The sequence below is a fragment of the Ischnura elegans genome, chromosome 4 (genome assembly GCF_921293095.1).
Source record: "Ischnura elegans chromosome 4, ioIscEleg1.1, whole genome shotgun sequence".
Classification (NCBI taxonomy): domain Eukaryota; kingdom Metazoa; phylum Arthropoda; class Insecta; order Odonata; family Coenagrionidae; genus Ischnura; species Ischnura elegans.
Genome location: NC_060249.1, coordinates 6500575 through 6528031, shown reverse-complemented (window position 1 = coordinate 6528031; position 27457 = coordinate 6500575). Strand labels below are relative to the sequence as shown.

General features: G+C 37.7%; 2 protein-coding genes across 4 annotated transcripts in view; one reads left to right on the top strand and one right to left on the bottom strand.

Moving 5' to 3' along the window:
* The first annotated feature begins 252 nt into the window (after positions 1-252).
* The window catches only part of LOC124157028 (major centromere autoantigen B-like), a 32781-nt gene continuing 5576 nt past the window's right edge, over positions 253-27457 (top strand). The window contains exons 1-3 of one of the 2 annotated variants that reach the window (XM_046531497.1): positions 257-532; positions 649-1050; positions 15881-16177. In XM_046531497.1, the coding sequence (XP_046387453.1) occupies positions 682-1050; positions 15881-16177 (666 nt within the window). In that variant the 5' untranslated portion in view covers positions 257-532; positions 649-681. Of the gene's footprint in view, positions 1051-15880; positions 16178-27457 lie in introns of both variants that reach the window. The other variant, XM_046531496.1, reaches the window with a different exon arrangement.
* On the bottom strand, positions 1060-4650 carry LOC124157027 (uncharacterized protein K02A2.6-like). 2 transcript variants are annotated; one of them, XM_046531494.1, is made up of 2 exons: positions 3733-4650; positions 1060-3646 (listed from the first exon to the last, which is right to left on the bottom strand). In XM_046531494.1, exon 2 carries the CDS (start codon positions 2748-2750, stop codon positions 1599-1601), a length of 1152 nt encoding a protein of 383 aa, XP_046387450.1. In that variant the 5' UTR covers positions 2751-3646; positions 3733-4650; the 3' UTR covers positions 1060-1598. The 2 variants fall into 2 exon arrangements, with proteins under 2 accessions (XP_046387450.1, XP_046387451.1); XM_046531495.1 differs by having other exon boundaries at positions 1060-3820; positions 3896-4650.

Genomic DNA, 27457 nt, shown 5'->3' with positions numbered 1-27457 from the left:
GCACAAGTTGCACCGAACACAGTCAGTTCTCAACTGCTCAAGCTGACCTTCCGCGGCCCTTTCGCAGCCGAAATTTGTTTTATTTTTTTTTATTCGCACTGAACACTCCCGCGCAGCTGAACGCGTTCCCTGAGAGGGGGACTGGGGAATGAAAGGGAATGCGCGCGCAGTCCTCATGAGTTCCAACTCAAGGATGGCTTTTAAGGTTAATGATGCGTTACGTTAATGTAAAATTAAAGATTTATATTTCAAATTACTGACAGTATAACAATATTTTCGATATCTGTACGAGCACTTAAGCAGAAATCGAAAAAGTGACTTCTTTCGAACGCTGGCGCCTCTTCGTTAGAAACATAATATCGATATTCAACTCAGAAAATAATGGTGGCGGCTTTCGTTCGTTGCATTGTGGTTGCAGAATTATGAGGTGTGCTGTGTTATGAAAATCTTAAACGTCTCTATTGTTTGAAATATGATTTTTTAAATGCATAAGGAGTGAGACTAGTGTGAAGCATCCTCACATTATCTTCAGGTAATACCTAAAATATACATGTGTCTGCATCTGATTGCGGTGAAGTGTCTTAATCGCTGAGAAGACTAGTCTTGTTTGGTTTATGGTTCCGTTGTTACTTATTACTCTCTCTGCAGACCTGAGTTCTATCTTCGAAGTTTGTTGAGAACATGTCTGGAAGAGGTAAACAAAGGGATGGCTCAAAGTCAGGCACTGGAAGGAGTAACCGGCGGGTTGTGTTCAAGAAGAAAAGCACCGCGCAGCCATCGGAGAGGGAACCCACGTTGTTCGACGATGTAATTAGTGAAATGTCAGATCTCAGTGATGATAAAGAAGAAGATTTGAGTTCTAAAGAGTGCAGCAAGAAGTGTCCAGATAGGCCTGTTAAAGGAAAAGTAATCAGCCTACAAGAAAAAATTAATATTTTGAGTTACGCATCTAATGTTAGTGAAAGGGATGCTGCGAGAGCTTTCGGAGTTAGCAAAACTTCTGTGAATCAAATTAAAAAAAACGGAAAACGCTTATTGACTTTGAACGAGGTATGTCACTTCTCCGCCGCTTTTTATTCATATTTTTATATAAATGGTTTTTCAGTTTTTGTGATTGAGAAAAAGTTATTCTTCGCTTAGAAACATATGTAATGCATGCACTCTTCGCAATGCATTCTGAATTTCGCAAATCAAGAATCTGTGTTATTGATCTGGATGCAACTCATTATTTATTAATTCCATCTGTCTGTGGATATTTACTATTACACACACATCAGCCTCCTTGGCATAACAATCAGGTAATTAGCAACACAAACAAAACAGTTGCCAATAGGCAAGTTACCAGAGATACCTAGCAACATAAATAAATATAGAAAGACAACACTCCCACATCAAGTTCCAATTAAATTTACAATAAAATTTCAATTTACACCTTTAAATCGCAATTACATAATACATGACTATACAAATATGCATTACAAATTTAACCTATCTGGTGGTTTTATAAGTCTTTTTGGTCTACTTGTTGTTGTCATCTTTTCATTATTTTTACACCCAATATTTTTCTCAATCCTGCAATCCAAATCTTTACTTGGACCTTACTTACCCTTAGCATCGACAGGTTTCAATAATATTCTACCACTTTCACTCTCAATTGGGTTCATCACTTTGGCATTAGTTTCACAATCAATTGGACTTGAATAAGGTTCAATGCTACCATAAAAAGGTTCCTTGTACAACTCATTTTTAGTGTAAAGTTCTTCGAAGTCACTATTCATAACCTGCCCTTGCTCCAAACCTGAATTGAACTCGCACGTTTTGATCATCTGATCAGCATGTCTACGCCATATTAAATCTTCAGTTTCAAGTTTAACAATATAATTTCTGCAGCCCAACACTTCTTCCACCCTACATTTTTGCCATACTCTTCTGTTAGCATTCCGATAATCTGTAGCATAAACAATTTCTCCTACATCAAAGTATACCTCCCTACCACTTGGTCTCCGAGAAGGTTTGCAATCTAATGTAGTTTCTTTCAGATAATCAAATCTACTTCTAACTTTCCTATTGAACATCCTATAAGAAGGACTTTCATTGGTTATCCAGTGTGGAGTATTTCTATAGCTAAACAAAAATCTATTTATCAGTGTATTTAATGAGCAACCTTTGTGTTTATCATCACTTAACAGTTTATATAAAGAATATTTGAAAGTCTTAACAGCATTTTCAGCAGCACCATTGGTTGCTGGATGTAATGGAGCCGAAGTAACATGTTTAATTTTATTCACAGCACAAAAGTTTACAAATTCTTGTGAAACAAACTGCCTTCCATTGTCACTCACTAGCAATTTTGGAATTCCAAACCTGGCAAATATGTCTCTCAACTTTTCAATGGTTGTTTCTGAATCTAGCTTTGCCATTTCATATACCTCAGGCCATTTTGAAAAGCTGTCTGTTACAATGAGATACTGCTTACCTTTACTTGGACCTAGGAAATCTGCATGATTTCGATCAAATGCCTCTTTAGTTTCTGGCCAATTGATTACTTCACATTTCTTTGGGTTTATGCTATTTGTCATACAAACATTACAACTTTTACAAAAATTTTCTATTTCATCATCTAAATTTGGCCACCAAAAATAACCTCTGGCTAAATTTTTCATCTTTGACATTCCCATATGAGTAGAATGCAGCTCAGTTAATAACTGAATTTTAAACTTCTCTGGAATGACTATTCTATAACCCCACATGATTGCTCCATTTTCAATACACAATTCATTTTTCCTTACAAAATAAGGCTTCAATTCCAATGAATCGCAATTATCTAACCATCCTGACTTAATGTAATACAAAACCTTACTAAGAACCTTGTCTTTTTTGTAGCAATTCTTATTTGATCATTATCAATAGGTACACAATTACTAACTAAGTTTATATAATCATTCACAAAATTCTCAGTTTCATCCTTAATGTCATTTTCATCAACTGGTAGTCGAGAGAATGCATCTGCCAAATTACTGCTGCCTTTAATGTATTTTATTGTATAGTCATATTCAAACAGAAACAACGCCCACCTCTGCAACCGATTAGCTCCCATTTGTGAAATACCTTTATGTTCACCAAATAATGCTAACAAAGGCCTGTGATCTGTCTCCAAAATGAATATTCCCAACAAGTATTGAGAAAATTTTTTTATTGACCAATAAATTGCTAAGGCTTCTTTGTGAATTACAGAATAATTCATTTCAGCAGGTGATAGAACTCTTGACACAAAGCATATAGGTTTTTCCTCACTATTCTCAAAAATATGCACCAACTCCCCAGCAATTCCCTTACTGCTGGCATCGCAAATCAATTTTACTGGTAAATCAGGATTATAATGCACTAATATCACATCTGATGACATAATTCTTTTAACTTGAATGAAAGCTCTCTCACAATCATCATTCCATTCATATTTTACTCCTTTTTGCAGCAATTTATACAATGGACCTAATACTTTTGACATATTAGGAACAAATTTCCCATAGTGATTGCAGGTACCAACGAAAGATCTAACCTGTCACATTAGTAGGCCTGGCGGCCTTAACTATAGCTTTTACTTTGCAAGGATCCTTCCTAATTCCCGCAGCATCAATAATATGACCTAAGTATGAAATTTCTGTTTCAAAAAATTTACATTTATCAAAATTCAATCGAAATCCAGCTTCTCTAAGCCGGGAAAAAACTAACCTCAAGTTATGTAAATGTTCTTCATCACTTTTACCAGTGACTATGACATCATCCAAGAAATTTTTTACACCATCCAAACCCTGCAACACTTTTTCCAACTCTTTTTGAAAAATAGCACAAGCTGGTTTCACACCAAATGGCAATCTATTAGGAATATAAATACCTTTATGTGTACTCCATGCCAACAAAGGTTTTGTTTCTTCCCCTAGCTCTAATTGATTATAAGCATTTGACATATCAAGTTTTGAAAATTTCTTGCCACCTTGAACTGCTTGAAATATTTCCTCCACTGTGGGCATGACATGATTAACATCATCAAGATAACGATTAATTGTAACCTTGTAATCAGCACATAACCGAACATTAAAATTAGGTTTAAGAACTGGAACTAATGGTGTTCCCCATTCATTATTATCTACTTTGGTAATACAACCTTCATATACTAGCCTGTCAAGTTTCTTCTCAACCTTAGCTTTAAATGAAATAGGAACTTGCCGTGGCTTACAAAAAATTTGTTTTACACCCTCTGTTAAAGTCAATTGTATTTTTCTCAACTTGTAGCAACCTTAACTTTTCTCAAATAAATCCTTAAACTCTCTTATCAATTCATCTTTCCTCTCATTAAAATTGACATTGCAAATTTCAAAAACATTTACCTTGAATAAGCGTATTAAATCCCTACCAAGTAATGGTCTGACACCTTTTTTTACCACAGTGAATGTACCCTTCCTTTTCAAACCATTAAACGTAATTGAACTAACAAATTTACCCTCAGGAATGATTTCTGAACCCACATAAGTTTTGGAGTTTAACACTAGTTGGAAGCAATATAAATCTGGTAAATAAAGCTTTATAAATGTTTTCAGGAATTATAGAGATTCCAGAACCTGTATCAATTTCCATTTCAATAGGTGTACCTCCAATATAGGATTCATTGGTAACATTGAATAATTCAATACTTTCATAGCTTGAAAATTCTTTACTATTTGAATGTCTGATTAGTATCAATGAAATTAGTTTCTTTACCATTAGTCTTTTTACAAACCTTGGCCAAGTGACCAATTTTACCACACTTCTTACATTTATAAGCCTTATATTTACATTTTGTAAAATCAAGATTAGCTTCGCCACAAGCATAACAAACTTTTGCAAAATTTACCTGTTGTTTTAAAGAATTATCACTTCTAACTTGCACTCCAGCTTCAATTTTCTCTTTAGAAACTACCCTAGCTACTCTGCCTTCCAAAAGTTTGTTAACAAAAAATTCTGATTTTGCCTCTTTCATACAGCCTTCCTTCTTTACAGCAATGTCTACGATTTGCTGTAGTGTTTTAGTTTCTTCTTCCTCACAAATTCTATCCAGAATAGGCCCAGGAAACAGTCCAGAGATGAATTTGTCTTTTAAAATATTATTCAGCTCATTTCCAAATTTACAGTCCATCGCCTGTTGTTTTAAACGCACAAACCACTCCACCACCGACTCAGGTGAATTTTGTTGCATCTTGTAAAACTCAATCCGTTTGCGATAAACTGATACAAACGGTGAAAACTGATTTCTCAATATTAAGCATAACTGCTCATACGTTTTTGTTGTTGGAGGTACTGGATCACATAGGACCACATCTCATAGCTTAAGAGATAGTGTCTATTGAATCGAGTGTCCCGTACGTGTTAATGTATCGTGTAACCAGGCCTTGAGAATCATTTCCTTGCTTCATTCGTCGTTGACTTTGACATCATATGCCCATCAATCATAAGAAAATGCAAATGTATTCACGATATTAACCAAGCAAATTAAGTTTATGAGTAAACTTCTTCATAATTGAATTATTGGACTGCATTTCAAAGTAAACAGAAATATGAGGCATTTCAGTAACTTAATTTAAGTAAAATTACTTAATACGGTTGCAGCAATTCATTTTTCAATTTTTGCTCGTATTGCTTAATGACATCGTTAAAACGTGTGCAATGTAATCATCTCTTCTCTCATACTTCAGCACAATTATATTTTTGGCAATTTGTTCTAAAAAAAATGGGCTGTAATGTCTATGTTTTTTGACATTTTTCTATTTTCATGACTTTCCGTTAATTTCATTTTTGACTGTTTTTGGTATAGAAACACATTTGTGCTGAGCATTTGTAAAAGTCTTGTACCACCCCACTTTAAGTCGACCATCTCTTTTGCTGGGACAGCACACGTGATGTACTCAGCCTCTGCTGTTAATAATGCCTTTGCAGACTGTTTCTTTAATCTCCAGGACACTAGAATCCAATTCTAAAATACCATGTAACCACTTACCCTTTTACAATCCACACGATCTCCATCCCATGCATCACAGTACCCAACAACAATGCTTACGTTCTCAGATTGTTTGTTTGTTTTTGTGATTGTCAGCTTTACAATTACAGTTAAGATATCTCAGAATTCTCTTTCCTGCAATCCAAAATTATTTGCTGGATTTATCTAAAAAACCTGCTCAGAAACGATGTGGCAGAAGCTATGTCTGACAGTTGCTACATACATTAATGAGTCAATTATCTCTCTCTATGGTACAGTAACAATCTTCTCACTTAATTCTACTTGAAAATTATGTTCCATGGAGGTTAAAGATCCCTTGCGTTCACTCATATTAAACCTTTTTAAGGTATGTACCGTGGGAAATCTGAATTACATCCTCACTTATCCATAATGTCTTTCCTCGTAAATGTTTTAGTTTGCCTGATCCTCTGGCATTGAATCCTCTCTTACTCTTGCTCACTATTATTACTGGTCGTTGAAGTGCTGTCTACAGAAAATAATAACCATTCTTTGTAGCAACTGTAAAAACAAATGTCATGACCTGAATATATTTAGTGAAGATTTTATATTTTTATAAATTTAGTTATGGAGTTCCTGACCCAGTGGCGATCCCCAGAACTCTTCACTAAGTCCATTCGCCGGGAAAGCACGAAATCTTTCGTCATTACCTAAATGTTTTCATCCATTATTCCAAACCTCTGGATTCATAATTTTTTGGTCTGGTTCAACTTCTTTGGTGCCTCTTAAAGACCATTTAAAGCTTTCCTCAGCTTGAGTGCATACCCACAATGTACACTACTTAACATCCAGAGGGATTTTAATATAAATGTCACTTTCTGAGTTCACATTTAATAAGGCTGTTGGTTTATCAAGTTGCCTATTATTTTCAAGAGCCTGTGACAACACTTGTAGTCACTAAAGAATGGATGCACTGTAGAGTCTCTTTGTGGTACCCTTTTGCTACTAACCTTGCATTTTACAAACCATCAAGTTTCCTTCTGAAAACCCAGTGAGTGTCGATATCTTTCTCATTCTCTGGTAAAACAGCTGATGCCCACATTCCATGTTTTTTTGCATTATCAACAATCTTATTCTTGATGGATTCTTCCCAACCATGTTGAAATGCCTCCTCATAGCTCGGCAAATCATCCATTCTGATAGAAAACAGTGTAAATTTCACAGCCTTCTTATTGTACCATCATTTGTCTCTCGCTTTTGTTTCTTTTTCTGCTTCCAGCAAATTCAACCTTTTCTTTTCGTCTTCTTTTTCTGCTTCATTATCTTGTCTGTGGTCGGCTTCCTTTGTTTCTGTTCTCAAAATTTGATTCATCAACTCAAACATCGTTACAATGATAGCATTGAATAATGATACATACCTAATTGTTTGGGTCCCATTCTCGATATCCATGACTACTATAATCCACTGTTTGCAACTCCTTTGCTCTTGTCTCTACTTTTTCACTGGACTTGGGAATTTTATGGCTGAGAATGTGAAAAGAGGAATGAATATGAGATATATACATAGGAGGTGATTACGGATGTAAAACAGAAAAAATATTCATTTGTTTAAACATTGGCCGATGGGAGAATTGAGTGAAGAGGCATGTCAAATTAATCGTAGGATTGATGTCCGTTGATAATGATAAGAGAAATTTAGACAAAAATGCTTGTGCAGGACAGGATTGCATCCTGGAAAATAAATCAATCCCTTGGAAAGTTGAGGAAATTTTTTAATTGCTACACAGGGTATATCCTGTCACAATACTTGTCATAACCTATGAATTTGAGAACCTTAAAAGAGCATTCATTGGTTCACAACAAATGAAAATGGCCCAGTAGTCTATAATTTAGAAAAGCTCAAGTTTCTTTTGATATTATCGATTAGCAAGTATAATTGATTGCTTATACTAATAAACAATCCATTTCACTCTTGATTCGTGGTTTGTGCTGTCATTGTAGGAATAGGTCATTAATTGGTATGGTTCATATTAAGTATCATCATCTTGTGGTGTTCTGCCCGTCGGCAGGTCCCCCAATGCGGCCAATGCTGTCTCCATTCCCTCCTGTCTCTGGCCATCTCCTTCAAGTCTCCATATCTTCCAATTTTTATGTTGTCAATGAACTTCAGCCTTCTCCTTCCCCTTCTTCTGGCCCCTTCCACCGTTCCCTCCAAAGCTACTTTCAAAATTCCATTCCCTCTCATCAAATGTCCCAGCCAGTTACCCTTCCTTTCATTTATTTTGCACATCAACGTTCTTTTCTCATCTATCCTATTTAACACTTGCTCATTCCGAACTCGATCCGTCCACCGTATTCCCTCCATCTTCCTCCAAACCCACATCTCAAACGCCCCCATCCAGTCCCTGTCTCTCTTCCCCATCGTCCAAGTCTCACATCCATACATAAACACACTCCACACATTGCATTTCACCAATCTCGTCCTCAATTTTAATTCCAGTGCCTTGTTACACAAGGCTCTTTTCTTCTTCTTCTTGAAAACTTCTTTCGCCATTCCTATCCTTCTTTTTATTTCTCCTATACTTTTCCAGTCTTCAGTTAACAAAGTTCCCAAGTAGCTGTAGCTTCTCACATTCTGTATTTCCCCTTCTTTTGTCTTCACCCTCGTACCATCTACATTTCTCACTTTTATCACTTTAGTCTTAAAAACGTTTATTTTCATTCCATATGTTTCCATTCCTTCCTCCAACGCTGTTACCAATATCTGCAATGACTCTGTGTCCTCAGCTAAAACCACCATATCATTAGCAAATCTAATTCATCTTATTTTTACTCCACCAATACATACTTATTCCCTCTTCTCTTTCATCCAATGTCGCACTAATCATGTCTTCAACATACATATTGAATAGAGTTGGTGTCAAACAACATCCTTGCCTAACCCCTCTACCTAGCTCCACCCATTCAGTCATATTTTCATTCACTTTCACTGCTGCCTTTTGTCCCAAATACAATTCACTTATTAGTCTTCTTTCCTTCCAGTCTACTTTCTTCATCTTCATAATTCCCATAGATCAGTTTCTTCCAATGTACCCCATCGAAAGCCTTTTCCAAGTCTACAAAACACAGATTTATTCCTTTTCCTCTTTCCGTATATCTCTCACCAACCATCCTCAGTAGTCCTATGGCATCTCTCGTTCCTCTTCCTTGCCTGAAACCAAACTGCTCCTCACCAGCATTTTCTTCCATTATACTTTTTAACCTTCGATTTAGCACTCTTTACAGGATTTTAGCAGCATGTGAAATTAAGCTGATCGTTCTATACTCAGTACATTTTTTTGTTCCAGCCAGGATGTGTTTATTCCTACAATATCAAGTATAGTGATGCCAATTTAAGTTGTTGTGAATGGGGCTGTGAGTGTATTTTGTCATGATTCAACAGTAGAATTTTTACAAAAAGATGTGCTACCACCTGTGAGCTGAAGTATTTGCAGAAAATTGCCAGTAACTTTTAATTTACTTATATATTAGAATTACTTGCCTGAAACAAATCTCTATAAATTACTGCATTTGACTGAGAAAAAAAGGATTCCATCATAGTAATATTGTTACCGTAGCCTCAATCTATTGAACTGCTTCACTGAAAAACTTCTTGATGTTGAAATTATGGCTAAGTCCCAGCCTTACACAATGTATGTATGTAGGAACTTAGTTCCTCTTTCATTTGTAACCATTCATATTTGAAATCGAAACTTGAAGCACGCTTGTGGTGAAAGGGCTCCATATTAATAATGAAAGACAGTTTGTTTCTTCCACAAGTTTATAAAAATCTCTATTTTATTACCGGTTTCAGCTATTACACCATTATCGAATGCTATATAATGATTTGTATACTACAATTCTTTTGTTGAATCATGACAAAATACGCTCACAGCCCCATTCATAACAACTTAAATTGGCATCATTATACTTAATATGAAACATACCAATTAATAACCTATTCCTACAATGACAGCACAAACTACGAATCAAGAGTGAAAGGGATTATGTTTCTCAGCATAAACACTGTTAATACCATATTAGTATTTGATAATGGTGTAATAGCCGAAACTGGTAATAAAATAAAAATTTTTATAAACTTGTGGAAGACACAAAGTGTCTTTCATTGTTAATATTCATATTTTAGTGGTACACTTTAGTATTGGCACCTTGAAGTAATTACTTTTTAATATTTTTTTTCATTCTGTACTTTTTCGGTGGTGAAGTCGCATATCCTCCCCACTATTCCCTTCCTCTGTTCTGGAGGCATTGGAAGTCACCACAAGCACCCCTATCTCTCTTCTTTGAGCCACAGTATGCAGTTTATTTCTCCTTTGCTGAGCACAGGCCCTATTCGTTGCATTGTTATCTGCCTCACCTGCATGTCTACTCGTGCAGTCAATCCCTGAACAAACAAACGCCTCCGCCGCACACCATTGCTTGCATCGCTTCTGATTGTGCTGCAGCTTCATGCCAAATCCCTTCTCATCGCTTATCCTTTAATGGTGTTCCTTCACTTCTTCCATCAACTCTCTTCCTCAATGTCCTTTCCTCTAAAACATGGAACTCTTCCCTCTTCCATCTAGCTCATCACCATTTATATGCGATCCAGATATTCCTGACATACCAGCTACCTTGTGGAGGGGTTCAAAGTTTATTTTGACGTCCTGAATAAGAAAATGATAGATTAAATATCGTACAGCCCATAGTATTTGCACAAATCTAATACGTTTGCAATTGATGACAATGCAATATTTATGCCAATGCATATTTTGATATGTCCTGTAAATTGTGTGGATAAAGGTGAGAAGTTCCATTGGAAAAATGAGGAAGTGGGAAAACAGCACTAGAAAAGAAGGGTTGTTTGGATGCTGAGGGACTCTATTGATGGATGGATGGATGGATGATATTATTCACAGTTGGCTCACAGAAATACGTCCATCGTAAGGGAAAAGCAGGGGCTTAGAAATAATGGGGTGTAGTTGAATGTTTAGTCCCACATTCCCTGAATGCATCTTTTTGATGTGAGCACATTTTCATCTGCTTTTGGTTTTAACGTTTTTTTCTGCGTCAATATAATGTATTTGCCGTGTTGGTATTATGTACTTAAGTAGATTTGTGTATCTTTTTGTGGCTGAGTACATAATATGCACTATAAGAGTGGGCAATTAGACTTATGAATTCAGGAGGCAGAAATGCACACAAAATTCTTTTTTGAGAGAAGAGTTTTTGCTGTTACATATGTTAGAACACGCAGGAAAAATCCTTTTATTCACAAGAGGTTAAAACGTACACTTCCACTGTGCACTAGAAAACAGTTGCATCAAACATAAACGCTGCCTTGGCAATGCCTTTCCGAACCCCACCCAGGTCCTGCAACCACATTATACATGTACACAAAAGAACTTATTATGTTAATAACGTATACTCCAACAACATACATAGTTTAATTGTTGCTATTTGAGAATTATTATATAATCATAATGTAATAATATAACAACATATATTCCACTTATATTCAAATACATTACATGAGAGAACACTTTTGTGATGGTGGAATATATAGGTACCCCGTGCGAAAGATGCACAGAGAAAAAATCATTCGCCTTGACCGGGATCCTGGTCGAGGCGAATGATTTTTTTCTCTGTGGATCTTTCGCACGATTGTGCATTGCGGGTGACTCCCGTAAAAGTTATCACCGTGGCTAGTCCCGGTATACTTTAAACTATAGGTACCCCTTTTGGAATAGTTTTGATGCTACCATCGTATACTCTTTGTACAGGTCTGGTGCAAACATGCATGAAAAATAAATTTATTTCGTTGTATATTCAGTGATTTGTTTTCTTACCAATTGCATTCACTTGTGATTTTCCAAAAATTTACACATGGATGGTGGGTCAACCTCTAGATATAGAGGTTAGCTGCGATATAAGCAAGTTTACTTGTCGAATAAGCAGTCGTGGACAAAAAGCGGCGGTTATCCGAGGTGGTATGGGTCTATCCCTGGGTGAAATAGGCCATCTAAATGATACACTAAACCTGTGAAGATACCGTGACTTGGCGATGAGAGGCTGCCAACAATTATGCCTCACATCACCCGGAGGAGAGGGCAGCAGCTCTTCTTCATATGAGTGAAGGTGGAGATTACGATGGTCAGTACAGCGACACTCATTGCACTTCAGGCGTGGTAACATTTACTTTAACGGCTGTAGTACTGCGATGTGGAAGGCAAGGGGAAACCACCACATTATTATCCCGAGGAGGCGCAGCTACTCCAACTTTTAATTGTCTGACATGATGGAATTCTCCAAGGTAAAAAATTCCGGAGGTAAACTAGTCCCCCATTCAGATCTCCGGGTGGGGACTACCCGAGAGGGTACATAGGTCAATTGTGATAAAGTTATGAGGATAGGTACATAGAACGTGAGATCACTCAGGACTTGCGGTAAGCTAGAAAACCTTAAAGTAGAAATGGAAAGATTGAATATCGACGTGCTAGGAATCAGCGAAATGAAATGGCCTGAGGAGGGAGACTTTTGGAGTGGGAGCTATAGGATTATACACACAGGATCCCTGAACGGTAATGCTGGGGTTGGGATAATGCTCAGAAAGAGCGCCGGAATGCATGTGAAAAGCTTCCTACAGTACAATGAAAGGATAGTTATGGTGAAGATAGAGACTAAGCCAGTAGATACCGTAGTGGTACAAGTCTACATGCCCACGACAGACTACGAGGATGAAGAAGTTGAAGACGTCTACGATGATATAAAGGGAGTAATCAAAAAGGTAAGGGGTGAAGAAAACCTAATTGTTTTAGGTGATTGGAACGCTGTTGTCGGCGAAGGCCAGGATGGAAGAATAACCGGAAAATATGGATTAGGAAATAGAAATGAAAGAGGAGAAAGGCTGTTAGAGTTCTGCACAGAACACAAATTAGTGGTTGCCAACACTCTATTTAAGAATCACATGCGAAGAAGATACACATGGAAAATGCCAGGAGACAAAAGAAGATTTCAACTAGCCTATATTTTAGTGAAGCAGAGGTTTAGAAACCAGATAAAGGACTGTAAAAGCTACCCGGGGGCAGATATCGACAGTGATCATAATCTAGTGATGATGAAATGCCATCTGAAATTCAAGAAATTGAAGAAATCAGCAAAGAACACCTGGCAATTAGAGAAACTTAAGGAGCCAAAAAATCAACAGGCCTTTCAAGAAGTAGTGGAGCGCAAGATAGGACTAGATCAGTCTGAAAACTCAGTTGAGAATAACTGGACTACCTTAAGAAGTGGACTTCAGGAGGCCGCTAGAGAAGTTCTAGGGATAAGAAAATGTGTTAAGAAAAAGCCATGGATCACGGATGAAATCCTAGACCTCATTGAAGAAAGGAGAAAGTATAAGAATATGAATACTGAGGAAGGACAGGCTTGCTACAAGAGAATAAGGAACGAGATTTGCCGCCAAGCGAGGAAAGCCAGAGAAGCGTGGATGAGGAACATATCTGAGGACGTACAAAATAACCTCGTAAAAGGGAAAGTGGAAGCGGCCTATAGAATAGTGAGGAACCATTTCAAGGAACGAAACACAAAATGTAATAGCATAAGGGACAGGAATGGAAACATTCTAATTGAAAACGAAGACAAAGCCGAGAGATGGAAGGAATACCTGGAGAAATTATACAACGAGAGCAAACTTAGCTCAAAAGTTCTCGAAGAGGAAAGTGAAGTTGAAAAGGATGACATTGGAGAAAGCATCTTAAGATAGGAATTCGACGCTGCAGCAAGAGACCTACGAAAGAATAAGGCCCCAGGAATAGATGACATTCCAGCAGAGTTAATAAAAAATGCAGGAGAAAAGGTCTTAACTCAACTGTATAAAACTATCTGCGATATGTACTCAACAGGAGATTTACCTAGTGACTTTGAGAAGAACATCATCATTCCCATACCCAAAATGAAGAGAGCTGAGAAGTGCGAAGAATTTAGGACCATAAGCCTGACGACACATGCGTCGAAGATTCTGACAAGAATCATTTACAGGAGAATTGAACGAAGAGCAGAAGAATTCCTGGATGAGGACCAATTCGGATTTAGGAAAAGCAGGGGCACAAGGGAAGCAATTTTGGCTCTTAGGATGATCATAGAGAAGAGAATGGAGAAAAACAAACCAACCTTCATAGCATTTGTCGATTTAGAGAAGGCCTTTGATAACGTGGAATGGAATTCAATGCTTAGAATTTTGAAAGAAATCGGCGTACTCTACAATGATCGTAGAATTATTCATAGTTTGTATAAAAACCAAGTAGCTGTGATCAAATGTGGACCAAACGGTGCCGAAGCGAGAATAAGAAAAGGGGTGAGACAAGGTTGTGCGCTTTCCCCCTTAATTTTTAATGTTTACATAGAGAAAGCCATCAACGAAATCAAGCAGAAAGTTTCGGGTGTCAATATCCACGGAGAAAAAATTAGTATGCTGCGATTTGCTGACGACATAGCAGTCATAGCCGAGACAGAGAAGGATTTGAAGAAGACGTTGACAAACATGGAAAGGACAATGGCCAGATATCAGCTGAAAACCAACAAAAAGAAGACTAAGATATTAGTTTGCAGTAAAAGAGAGGAGGCTAAAACAAACATCAACCTAGGACAGCATAAGCTTGAAGAGGTGAACGAGTTCTCTTACCTGGGAAGCCGAATTACCAGCGATGGACGGAGCAAGAAAGAAATACACAGTAGAATAGCGCAGGCGAAGAGGGCTTTCTACAAAAAGAAGAATCTTCTTACAGCTGAAAATACCAGCATAGAAGTAAGGAAACAATTCATCAGATGCTACATATGGAGTATGTTTCTCTATGGAAGCGAGGCTTGGACGTTGACAGCAGCAGAGAAGTCAAGAGTGGAAGCATTCGAAATGTGGTGCTACCGAAGAATGATGAAGATAAAATGGATTGACCGTGTGAGTAACCATGAAGTGCTAAGGAGAGTAGGAGAAAAGAGAAGCCTCCTAGAAACATTAAGCAGAAGAAGGGACAACTTAGTTGGCCACATTTTGAGGCCCGATGGTCTGATGAAGACAATCGTTGAAGGACAAGTGGAAGGGAAAAAGGGCAAGGGACGGCCCCGAATGAGTGATATCGGACAGGTTATAAAGGATGTAAAAGAGAATAAATATGTAGCTATGAAGAGATTAGCGGATAGGAGAGAGAAATGGAGAGCTGCGTCAAACCAATCTTAGGATTGTTGACTAATGATGATGATGAGTCTGTTATTATTACATTCATTCTATCACCTTTTTTTAAAAATTAGTGCCACTATCGCAATTTTAAACTGTTTCGGAAATATTCCTGTATACATGCTTAAATTAACATTGTGAGCAAGAACCTCTGAAATATTTGCATTAACTGCTATAATAACGTGTGCAGAAATATAATCAACACCTTTATATTTTTTAGACTTAAATTCCCTTATGATGCTTCTTATCTCAAACTGGTCATGTGAAATTAATGAAGTTATTGCATTTAATTAGAAGCAATTTCACCATGTAACTCCTTTAACTATTGGCTGTTTGAGTACTTAGCTATTGCCAAGTCATTTTTTTATTATAGGTTTTACTGTGGTATTTTAATGTACGTATATGGTTTATTTTTGTTTGATTTTAGTCAAAGAGGTAATGTGTAGTGCCATTGCTAGATGCATGACTCTTTTATTTTGCCAAACTTATTCAGGGATCCATTTTTAAAACGTCAGTCTGAATAAGTGTGACTCTCTCTCTGAATGGAAGTACCAAAATTTGTACTGGTTTTGCCTTATCACTAGTTTTTTATCTAATGTAAGCATTAATTTTAAATTCAGGTCAGCAGAAACACTGGTAATCCTCGTTGCCGTGCTTTTCGAAAGACTCCTCTTGATAAGGTGAACCGTAAAACTTGGAAATGGTTACTTAAGAAGTTGAAAAAGGGTGATCACGTGACGAACAAGGAGCTCCAAGCTGAGGCTACCGTCTATGCTCATTTGGCTGGCATGGAGAATTTCACTGCTTCCAACGGTTGGCTATATTCCTTCAAGAAACGCTTTGGCATAACTCTATGCAGGTCCAAGGTACTCGTAAAAGATCCAGAAGCTGTTGGGGCCTATTTGGAAGCGGAGGAGGTGGGTGTAATGCAGATTGGTTTTGATTGTAGGATTAAAAGACCTTTCAAATGCTTTCTGGCTGCTTACTCAAATTTACGTGGCCATGCTGTGCTTATATCGGTAGTTGAGATTCAACTTTTCTTTGACATCAATTTAGATGAATTGGAAAACCCAAACAGATTATTAGTGTGGGCCATTCAGGGAAATAAAAACATACTTAACTGAAAAATGAGTACTTCTGAAATGGCAGTTTTTTGCCCACACAAAATTTTCAATGTAATAGTTTTCAGAAAGATGTCAATGTGAATAGATGAAAACTGCCATTTTGAAAATATGCCAATTATTCAGCTTTCTTTTTGAACTTTTCGAAATGCTTCAAATAGCAATTTTTGTTTCATAGATATTCATGTTAATATTGTCTCAGCAGTGCTTAATTTGTTTACTCACCTTGTGTTTATGTTCTCTCTGCATCTCGGAGTCCATTGCTAACGAATGATGGGATCATGCTCAATAACGAGACCTTTTCATGGAACCCACTCTCTCAACACCCAAATATGACTTTAAAATGACCACGGCCACCACTGCCATGAGACACAAATGCATTCTGCATTACTCTCCTCTTCTGAGGAGCCAGAAGATACTGCTAGGATTGTCTGCAAAACTGTTGTCAGTATACAACTAGCAATGTGTTGGAAATCTGAAAAACATGATAGCCTTGTGAGAGTACATGGTTGTTTTGAGGCTGTGTTGAAGGGAGGGTGGGGCAGATGATTACAGGCTATTGAAAACTTTCCTGCCCCTCTCTAGTTATTCCTGTACATCGTGTGGTCCTGTTGATATTTTACTGAGAATGAAAGAGGAACCTTGTTAAAAGTAAGCGTATACCGTATCAGCGGTTAACGTCATTTATATGGCTTAATATGAACGGCCTTAGAATTAAAGTCATTACTTTGTTTATTGATTGTCAAGTGCAGGCTCAAATGCATGAATACATACATATTCTAAATCAATGGTATCTATATAAAGACACTGTTGTTAGAAAGAATAAAAAATGATTTTGGCCTCATGAACCCCATTGCTCTAAAATCCATTATCAAAGAAACAAACTGATGGAAACAATTTGAAACTTAGATTTTTCATTCACTTCACTGTGATAATTACTACTTTCAGTTTTAAGTAATTTAAAAAGAGATTATAAAATATGTACCTCTTTACAACCCCCATATTCCCTTCCAGGGTCATTGTGTTATTGCAGTGTTAGGGTCCTCTTGAGGGCATTCCAAAGCCCATAACCTATTGTTTTCTAGCCTATTTGTGAACATAGTTTGCCAAGGACCTTCCTGATAAATTGTTTTCAATCATTTCAGTAGTTTTTGAGTGATGGGTTAACAGTCGGACACCATTCAATTATATATAAATGTCCTAGTCTACTCTTTGTGATGCAGGTAATCATTCACAACTTACGAAGCCCTGCACAAATGTAGCTATGCATGTGGGTGCTATTTTTTTAAACCTAGTCAAAAATTCATCTTGGAGGGAGATGGCTTATCTGTGAAACTTGTGGCACACCTCACTGGCATGTGAAAGATCTGAGTTTATGTATATCCCAGCTATCAAGAGGAATTTGCAATCTCTCAATCAAATCAAGCTTTGTAGATTTGCAGTCCATCTGATGCTGTCCTTGAATTACTCCCTCTTTGGTGTCATATTGCCTATATTTTAAGCAAGAAACGTTTACAAAAATCGGACACTCTTCTTGCAAGCCAAATTATTTTTTTCGTGCCAAATTTCACCCTCTGTGTAAAAATCATTGCACCCACACGAGAGAATGTGTACAATACCGTACAAGCACGTGTAAGAGGCACCCAGAAATTGCAGCTGAAAGTGATGGTGCGCCTACACAACACAAACTTCTTGTCTTCCCCCTCCCCTTCTCCGGTCTCAAGTCTAAGGGGAACTACAAGTGAGTGGCCTTGGTTTTCAGAGTGAGTCAGTCATCTGAAACCCTGGGTCAAAAACAAGCGGCAGGCAGAGGGGTTTATCCCTCAGTGATTTGTTTTTTAAATGCTCCCGTTTGATTTTCTTGTAAGCATTGCGCCGTCACGCTCGTACCTGAGAGGTGAACATGGAAAATATGTATAGTCCAATCTCTTGGGAAGGTTCATGCCATGTGCCTGTCGTGTTATGCCTTAAAATTTTCCACGGCTGCAATTCTATTGCAACACTCCTGTGAGAGCTTTTAAACACAATTGTTCGTGAGTAGGACAAGCATTGTAGAGCAACGGGGTATGCGAAGAGAGGATTGGAACTCATTCTACTCCCTCTTATGGGATGCTGCATTCACGAAAGTATTGATTTAAAATTTCGGTTTAAGATTCAATTTCTTCCACTAAATTGGATCCGGAGTATAAGGTGGAGGGCATTATCCGTGAATATTTGGATCCAAGGTATCAGATCCGACCATGCGTAGTAAGCATCATAAGGTTAAAGCCGTGTCCCAACTCGTTAGCCATTAGGCATCATGTATTTAGCCAGCCAGATTCTGGGCAGCCAACCACAAGGGAGCATGAATTGGGACATCCTTACGCAGGTGCTGCCATCTACTGGGCACTAGGCCAATGCAAAACAAGAGATAATCGGAATGATTTGAACAAATGATGAACAAAACCCATCCTAAATTGTGAAAATGTGATGTGTCAAGTAATTTTGAGTACTAGATGTTGGAGAAGAGTATTTAATCATAATTTTAGTATCTTAGACAACCTTTTTGTAATAGTAAAGTTGGGGTATACTTTTAAATTCGTATTTTTAGTTTTGTATGGTTTTGTTCAAGAGGTTTTAGCTAAGTTTGTGGCGAAATGTTAGCGTATATTCCTTTTAATTGGTTTGTAATATTTCAATCGTCTCTCAACCAAGTACTTTTTCGAATTCCTTATATTTTAGCAATTTAATTTAATTTCTAGTTTTGTATTATTAAGAACAGGTCTATTTAGTCTATTCAAAACGGTTACCGTCTGACTTGGGAATTATTTTCAAAATTTATTTTAAGTATGGTTTACGTACATAAATCAGGTTTCGGTATCATCTTATAATCACTATAGATTTTAATTTTCGTTACTTATTCCGATTCCAATTTCGGGACTTTGTCCAATAACATATAATAATAATTGTTTATTCTTACGGGTGTTAACCTAATGCAGAAAAAAGTGTTACATAAATAAGAATTTAGACATAGTATTACATAATAAAGTGTGCATTAGACGCATATAAACATCAATAAGCATTATTTAACACGTTAAAATTGTAAACGGTAGCAAAAGGTAACATGTGACCGGTATAAAAAGTTATAAAATAACATATACATACCTACATAAGCATATAAACATTAATTAGCATTAAAATTAACGCCGCCTTCTCTTTAACTAATTTCTCCGTAATTCTTACACTTCCATTAACGCAATTTCATTATTATAAACAAAATAAAAATTAATAATTATTCGAACAAGTCTCAAAATATCAACACTACTTGCAAACAAGTACCATCCCTTGTTGACAGCCATGATGCCCTTTCTCCTGAAGGCGCTTTGAATCATGGGAAAAGTCGGGCGAAGGATGCACTCCTCAATGCCTAAATCTGGCGGCTGCGTTAGCTGCCTAAATTCCCTCCCTGATGCTGGCTAACGAGTTGGGACATCCTTCCAAGATGGCGTCATGGCTAAATCCTGGAATTGGCATAGCCAAATGGCCAATTGGGACACGGCTTAAGACTGCTAGTGAAAACATAATTATGTCCAAGCACCATACATATTGTGTAAATTTTGCTGAAAAAATGCAGCTACATATTGCCGCCGCAGTTATAAAAATTTCCTCTTTCAATTAGTATTTCAATTTAATATATTTCATTTTTAATATATTTCAAAATAATATATCATAGTATTTAGATAATTAGTAGTGAAAGAGGAAATTTTGATAATTGTCGAAAGTCCAGGCATGCGTCTGCAACACCATGCGATAGGATTAGAAAAATGCTGCAAATTTTTTTCTTTAGCTTCAATGCTCAAAATACGGGTGCGCCTCTTACACAAACATCTTGTTAGTATTCTGGACTCAACAGTATGAATTTTGCTTAATATTATTTGATTGGCCGTTGGGAGATCCGGTATTGAATCATGACTAAGCCAAATGATTTGTACCACATAGGTATGAAGTCACTTTCTTGTCTATTTGTCTGTCCATCCATGCAAAATGTTGCTATTTGGAATAAACCTTAAAATTTTCATTTAAGTTCAGAACCAAGAGACAGAATCCTTAAGCTATTTATAGTTCTTCAGTGGCAGTACGAGTCACCATTTTTGGCAAATAACATATGATAATTATAAATACAAATCATATTACAGTTGGCATAAATTTTATCTAAAAATCCACCTATTCATTTAAAATAAAAAGAAGTAATTATGAAAATGCATTTAAAATTAATTTTAAAGACCCATGCTTTCATTCTAAATTAAATAAAGAAAATAGGTAAACCAGCCTTCCTGGATCTAAGGTCCCATGTTGTGACTTTACATGTTAAGCACTACATTACAAAACTGAGAAGGTAGTACTGACGACTCACAAATGTACTGCATTGCTCAACTCTTGGCACTCAATGTAATTTCAACTGCAGCGCCATGTACATGTGTACAGTGGCGGAAAAAATTAACGCAAAGCTCATTGGCATCTGAAAGCAGCCAGTTCAGGGACTACTTGTCTTCTAAAATTTTGCACCTGTAATGCTCTCATACAGCCAGGAATTTTAAAAGCTGTATGACCCTTATACCATGGAAATAATCACATGTGTCGCATTATGACATTGCACAGAAGATCCGGCAGGGAATTCTCCCCCGCATTCTCCGAAGTGTGCTTCGCCCACGACTCACCTAGAATGGAGTTTACTCTTGTTGGGACAACTGTGGACACAGGCGACATATTGGGCATTGAGACTGCCACAGAGGACAATCGTTCCGGTGGTGTAGCGGATAAAATATCATGTAACAAATCATGGGTTCCACGGATCAAGTCTCAGTGATGGATGAATAGATGCGTCACACACACTGCAGACATTTATCTGATCTTAAAACCTCGAAAAACCTATCACAAGGTCCAGAGGATGCTGCATGCCTCTTTAATTCTTACGCACTTATTCATTTGTCAAAATTCAACCCTTTTTGCATAACCATTTGGGCAGTTGACTGTGGAGTGAATTTTGACTACTTTTTCCGAATTGTCCAGCCCTTCTTCAGCTTTGAGGCCCCTAACATTATCAGCATGTGCGATATGTCATGGCCTTCTCCTCCTCCTCTTTTCAAGGGAAAAATCCTCGTACATTCCGCAGAGCTGAGCAAAGGCAGAATATCAAAGTCATTAGTTTTCAGTTGGGAAATTTGGGGCGTCTCTGTATGTATTTTGTCAGAAATATTGAGTAAATGATTGGGGTAACTACATAAATGTTACGCTTGCCCTTAAATTTTTTGACAAAATGTGCATTATGCATACAGTTTTTAAAAACACTTCATCATTAACTTCGAACTAATTGTATTTCGAAGTCATAGAAATTTTTGACTGCGGTGTTTTCTTCTGTTTATTTAGTCCATACTTTCAGCATATGATGACTTTTAACACTCAACATAGGATTAGGAATAGAAAAGAGCTCAATGACATGGGTATATTTCGCCTTAGAAATGTGGTTGTGTGACAGTATTTTATTATCATGATAATGTATAAAACCCCCTAATCTGACATGGATTTTTGTCGTAACAATTTCAAAAGCAAAAAAAATGTACCCAATACAAACTGAGTTGCTCATTATCTTTACCTAATAATGAAGAGATTTTATTCATCTGATTACATTAATGACAATTCTTTGCAATGTGTTCATTTGCTGGCCAAATTGCCAACATTCTCTATTCAATGAAGAGGTGCGAGTTTTTTTACCCATCCTGTGTATTATAGTGTTTTATCTAATCTAGTCATTGTCTTACCAAAAAAATATTTTCATTAAGCCACCAAATATTTACTTAACATTTTCCTCATATACAGCAGACTATTTTGAGGTTTTAAGATCAGATAAATGTCTGCAGTGTGTGTGCAGCATCTATTCATCCGTCACTGAGACTTGATCCATGAAACCTATGATTCATTACTAGATATTTTATCCACTACACCACCGAAATGATTGTCCTCTGAGGCAGTCTCAATGCCCAATATGTCGCCTGTGTCCACAGTTGTCCCGACGATAGTAAATTCCATTCTAGGTGAGACGTGGGCGAAGCACACTTCGGAGAATATGGGGAAGAATTCCCTGCTGAATCTTTTGTGCAATGTCATAATACGATGGATGTGATTATTTCCCTGGTATAAGGGGCGTATAGCTTCTAAAATTCCCGGCTGCATGAGACCATAACGAGTGCAAAATTTTGGAGACAAGTAGTTTAGTATCTCCTCTTTACTGATACTAGGAGATGAAAAAACAATAAATGTAGTATAATTATCTGTTTTTGCTGTGAGAAAATAATATCATCCGAAAAAAACCATTTCAAAAATTTCTACGCATGATTTTTCCCTCAATTCAGGAAGATCTGTTTCGGGAATAACCCATATCTTACAAAAAGATCTTCCCGTCGCCAATTGGCTGCTTCTATTTTTACTTTTTTCTGTTGGAGAAGTGATGTACGCTTCGTTGACTTCGAATCCTTTGCCTTACGTGTAACTGGTACCGAAATTCTTCCGGACTTCTCTTGAAATTCATTAGTATTATCATTATCAAGCTGCAAAACAAGCTCCACTCTTGCCCGAAGTTGTCATCCCGTTCAATTTTCCACAAGTCCACCAGCCTGGTCAATTGCAATGTTCTCATCAGTGACAATTGCTGCTTCTGATGGCTCAAGGTATATTGAATATACTTCGTCAAAGTCTTCGTTTTCCGGAAGCTATTTGGCTTCACACAGTGTAATATCTCTGAGCTATCGATATCCCTAATATTAAAAATTTTAATTCAAAAGTAATTACCGGTATAAAAGTTAATAAATGCAAATTTATCGATTAATTGATAAATAATAAATATTTTGGCGGGAATACGAAGGAAAAAATGTTGAAAATGCAATAAATTCTAACTAGAGCATAAAATTCGAAACTTTGAAGATTTGCATAGGGATCCGCCCAATGTGACATTTATGTCACAGTAACATTTATCAGAATATATTACAGAAATGGAAAGCAATACCAAACATATTAATGTATTATTAATAATATTGTACCATTATGTTGATACATACCAGAAATTGTCGCTGTAGCACATATAGTTAATGAAAAAATTGAATATTTACACAAAGCGAACGTCCATTTTTAGTGTCTAGGGAGGGCACCTAAGTACCAGGGGTACTTAAAGGATACGTTTTCACTCTCACTTGACAATTCTTACCTTGAATTGAAGCACTTAGCTTCCTCTTTCTCATAAGGTATAAAACACAACAATATACTGTGCCCGAACGATGCAAGAGCCATTACAGTGGAGCGATACAGGGTGTGACATTTTTGTTACATTGGGCGGATCCAGGTTAAGATCCCTCTAAAACAGGTACATAATATGGATATGAATGTTTGTTTGAGAATGAAACTTTTCCTAGTTAGGTATTGTGACAGGCACAAATAAATTTTAAGTTTTACTACAAATTCTAAGATTTGACAACATTCACATATGAAACGAGTCCAAGAAAAAATCAAACTTTTCCTAGTTAGGTATGTGTATATTTTCCCTTATAATTTAGTATCTAATTGTTGGGAGTTGTAATTACAGAGTGAGATGCTGCCACATTTCTGTGGTTGATGCAGATTTCATGTTTGCAAGGTTAACAACCTAAACATTAAATCAGAGTAATAGCTTGCTGCTGAGCAGAAACATATGCATAGGCAACACATGTATTTGTTGATAAACATTGTCATGGCCCTCATGAAAGTGATTACTCGCTAGACTCAGCATAGAAATTACTGGTTCAGAATATTTATAGAATTATAAGAGATGCTACTTTTGACTGCTCGTTCATGTCGTAAAAGTTACCTTTACAGCTTTTAGTGAAATGGTATTGTGGAACAAAAATGAAATGACAACAGTAAGTGAAAATAAGGATACCGAAATATGTATGTTATTCACTAACATTTTTTGAAGGATAGAGTTCTTGGAAATATTATTTTTGGTTTTCAGAAAAGAAATTACATTGATGTCTTTCTAATCACAAGGGCATAATGTGGTCTTAATTTTCTTTACAATTAATTAAGATTATAGTTTGGATCCTTAAATGAAAACAAAAGAAATTCTTAGTATGTTTTACGACTCCATGGACGAGAGTGAGCATTTTAAAAATTGCCACCAGCAGTCTACTGCTTCAGCAGCCACTAGCAGTCCTACTGCTTCTGTTGCATATCCAGGAGGTAATTGCTCATTTTGTCACTCTAATAAACATTGGAGCAATATGTACTATTGTCATTCTCATTGTTAACTCTGGTAGAACTCGAAAGATACCTGTTTACTGCTCATGTAGAAATTTAGGAGAAAATTTAAAGAATATGTGTTGACATCCTCTGGGCATAAAATATCCACTGCATATTCATTGCTGCCAAAATACAGATGATGACTGTGTGGTAGATTAGATTAGATTTGTTTATGCGGTGGGGGATCAGATCACAGGACACTTGCACTTGTAGGGCCATTGTGCTAACCACCGATAACTGATCACCCATAGGGGACTATGTCCCTAGCGAAGGACAAGAGGCCCCAATGGGAAGATCTCTTACTTCCTTGGGCTCTATAAAATGTGAGCCCAGGTGTCTATATCGAGTCCTCATGGCACTCGCATATTAGATGGGTGGTTGTTTCTTCTTCCATCTCACACCATCTACACCTATCTGAGTCTGTTACCCCCAGCAGGTGCATATGTCTCATTAAATGATAGTGTCCCGTAAGCAGGCCTACTACCGTCCGCAATTGACTTCTGTTCATAAGGAGAAGTCTTCTCTCGAGTCTAGGAGAGAGCTCTCCTATAAGAGTTTTTGCCTGACGTAGCCCCGGTGTTTCTCGCCAGATCTTTGAGTGTTGGGTAGATCCCAACACTTTGATTGCAGCCATCCCCATTGGGGGGGCAACTAGCACCATTGGTTCTGGGCCAATTGGGTTCTGTTCAGCGCCGGCCTTGGTCAGTTCATCTACCTTCTCGTTTCCGGTAATAACTGAATGTCTTGGTACCCAGAAAAGTTCTATTTTGCAACGGCTGCCCAAAATATTGAGTGCCATGTGGCATTCAGCCAATAGCTTGGACCTGCACCAAGGTGAGTTCAGGGCTTTTAGAGCAGCCTGGCTATCGGTGCTTGTATGGATCGGTCTCTTGTAGAGACCTGTCTCCTCAATAGCATACAAACAGGTAAGGATAGCAAAAATTTCTGCCTGAAACACTGTGGCATATCTTCCTAGGGGGACATACATGATCCTAGGAGGGGATTGGCTGTAAACAACAGCCCCTGTTTTCCTTTCTTTCATGGAGCCATGCGTGAACCACACTTGGGCTCCACTGTGAAGGATTTCCCCTCTTCTCTTGCCCAACATTCCCTGTTTGGAAAGTGGGTTTTAAAAAGAGGCAGTGAAGAATTGAACATAGCCACCATGGAATGCGACCCCATCTCAAAAATACTGCCGGACTCCCTCAGTCTCGTCCACAGTTGTCTGTGTCCAGAGAAATTTCCTCTTTCATACTACATACCTAGATTTCTCAATCTGTATAAAGTGGCTCTTGCATGAACCTCCACTTCCACATAGAGTGGAGCTAGGTTCAGCAGAGTTTCCGTCACCAAGATTGGAGTTGTCCTCATTGCTCCTGTAATGCCGCTGCAGGTCATTCTTTGTAGGTGGTTAAGCTTATTCCTTACAGTAATTTATTTTGTCTTCTTCCACCATGCAATTCAGCGGTGGAGGAAACTAGGTTTCACCACTGCATTATATAACCAGCTAATGGCTCTGGGTTGAAGACCCCAGGATTTGCCAAGGGCTCTTCTACATTGTCATAGTGAGGACCTGCTTTCTTGAGTTTGCTATCCATGTGCTCTCTCCAGTTGAGCTTGGAATCTAAAATGACGCCAAGATATTTGACTGATGAGGAAATAAATCCCTCTCTTTTCCTCTTCTTAGTGAAGACGACAAGATTAGTCTTCTCTGGATTAACAGAGAGTCCTGTTTTGGAACACCACTGGGCTGTTCTATCCAGGACCTTCTGCAAAAGCTCGCATACTGTCTCTAGGAATCTACCTGAAACCAGGATGACAATATCATCTGCATATCCTTGTGTGAATTCACCGGTTTTGTTGAGGTTTGACAGTAAACTGTCAACTACCATATTTCATAGTAATGGGGACAACACCCCACCCTGTGGACACCCTTTGTCACTGTCACCATCAGTAAGCTCCCCCCAAGGGTAGCGGTAACAGTTCTCTGCTCGAGCATGTATCTAATCCATCTCACAATGTGTGTATGGACTCCATGCCTGTCTGCTGCCAGACAGATTTTTTCAAAGGATGTATTATTGAAGGCTCCTTCGATATCTAGAAAGGCTCCAAATCCAAACGAACCATGTTCCAGCACATTCTCTTGTCTGCAGACTAGGTTGTGGAGTGCATTTTCCACAGACCTGCCCTTCTGGTATGCGTGCTGATGTGAATGCAGAGGATGGTCCCGAAGGGGGATCCCCAATGATACTATCTCTGATGTATGAATCTTTGGGATATACCCATACGCAAGGAAGGAGTGGAATATCCCCACCATGGGTAGTAATACCAGCTCCTGTCCCTCTTGAAGAGGTGGCAAAAAAAATTATCTTCACCGGTCGATTTGTCAGGGCTAAAACTTATTATAGCCCATCTTGTTATGTCATATTTTATGATTTTGGAGGCCAATCTCCAGTCCGTCCAAGCCGAATGGGTGGGAGGTTTCCTTTGTTGCATCTCCTCTGACTCTTTGGAGCCAGGAAAATGAGTCTCTAACAGAAGTTTTAATGCTTCCTTGTCAGAAGACGTGTATTCTCACGAGGGAAGCAAAAGAGACCCTACTCCAGCTTCCGGGTCTTATGCAATGATTTTATGAAATCTTGAGAGTAGTGGCTGACTCCATAATCTCACAAAAGCGCCTCCAAGATTTCTTTTTAGAGCTGTTAATTGCTGATTTGTACCTGCGTTGGTTGTCCTTAAAGGTTTCCCAATCTTGAGGCAATCTAGTTTTCT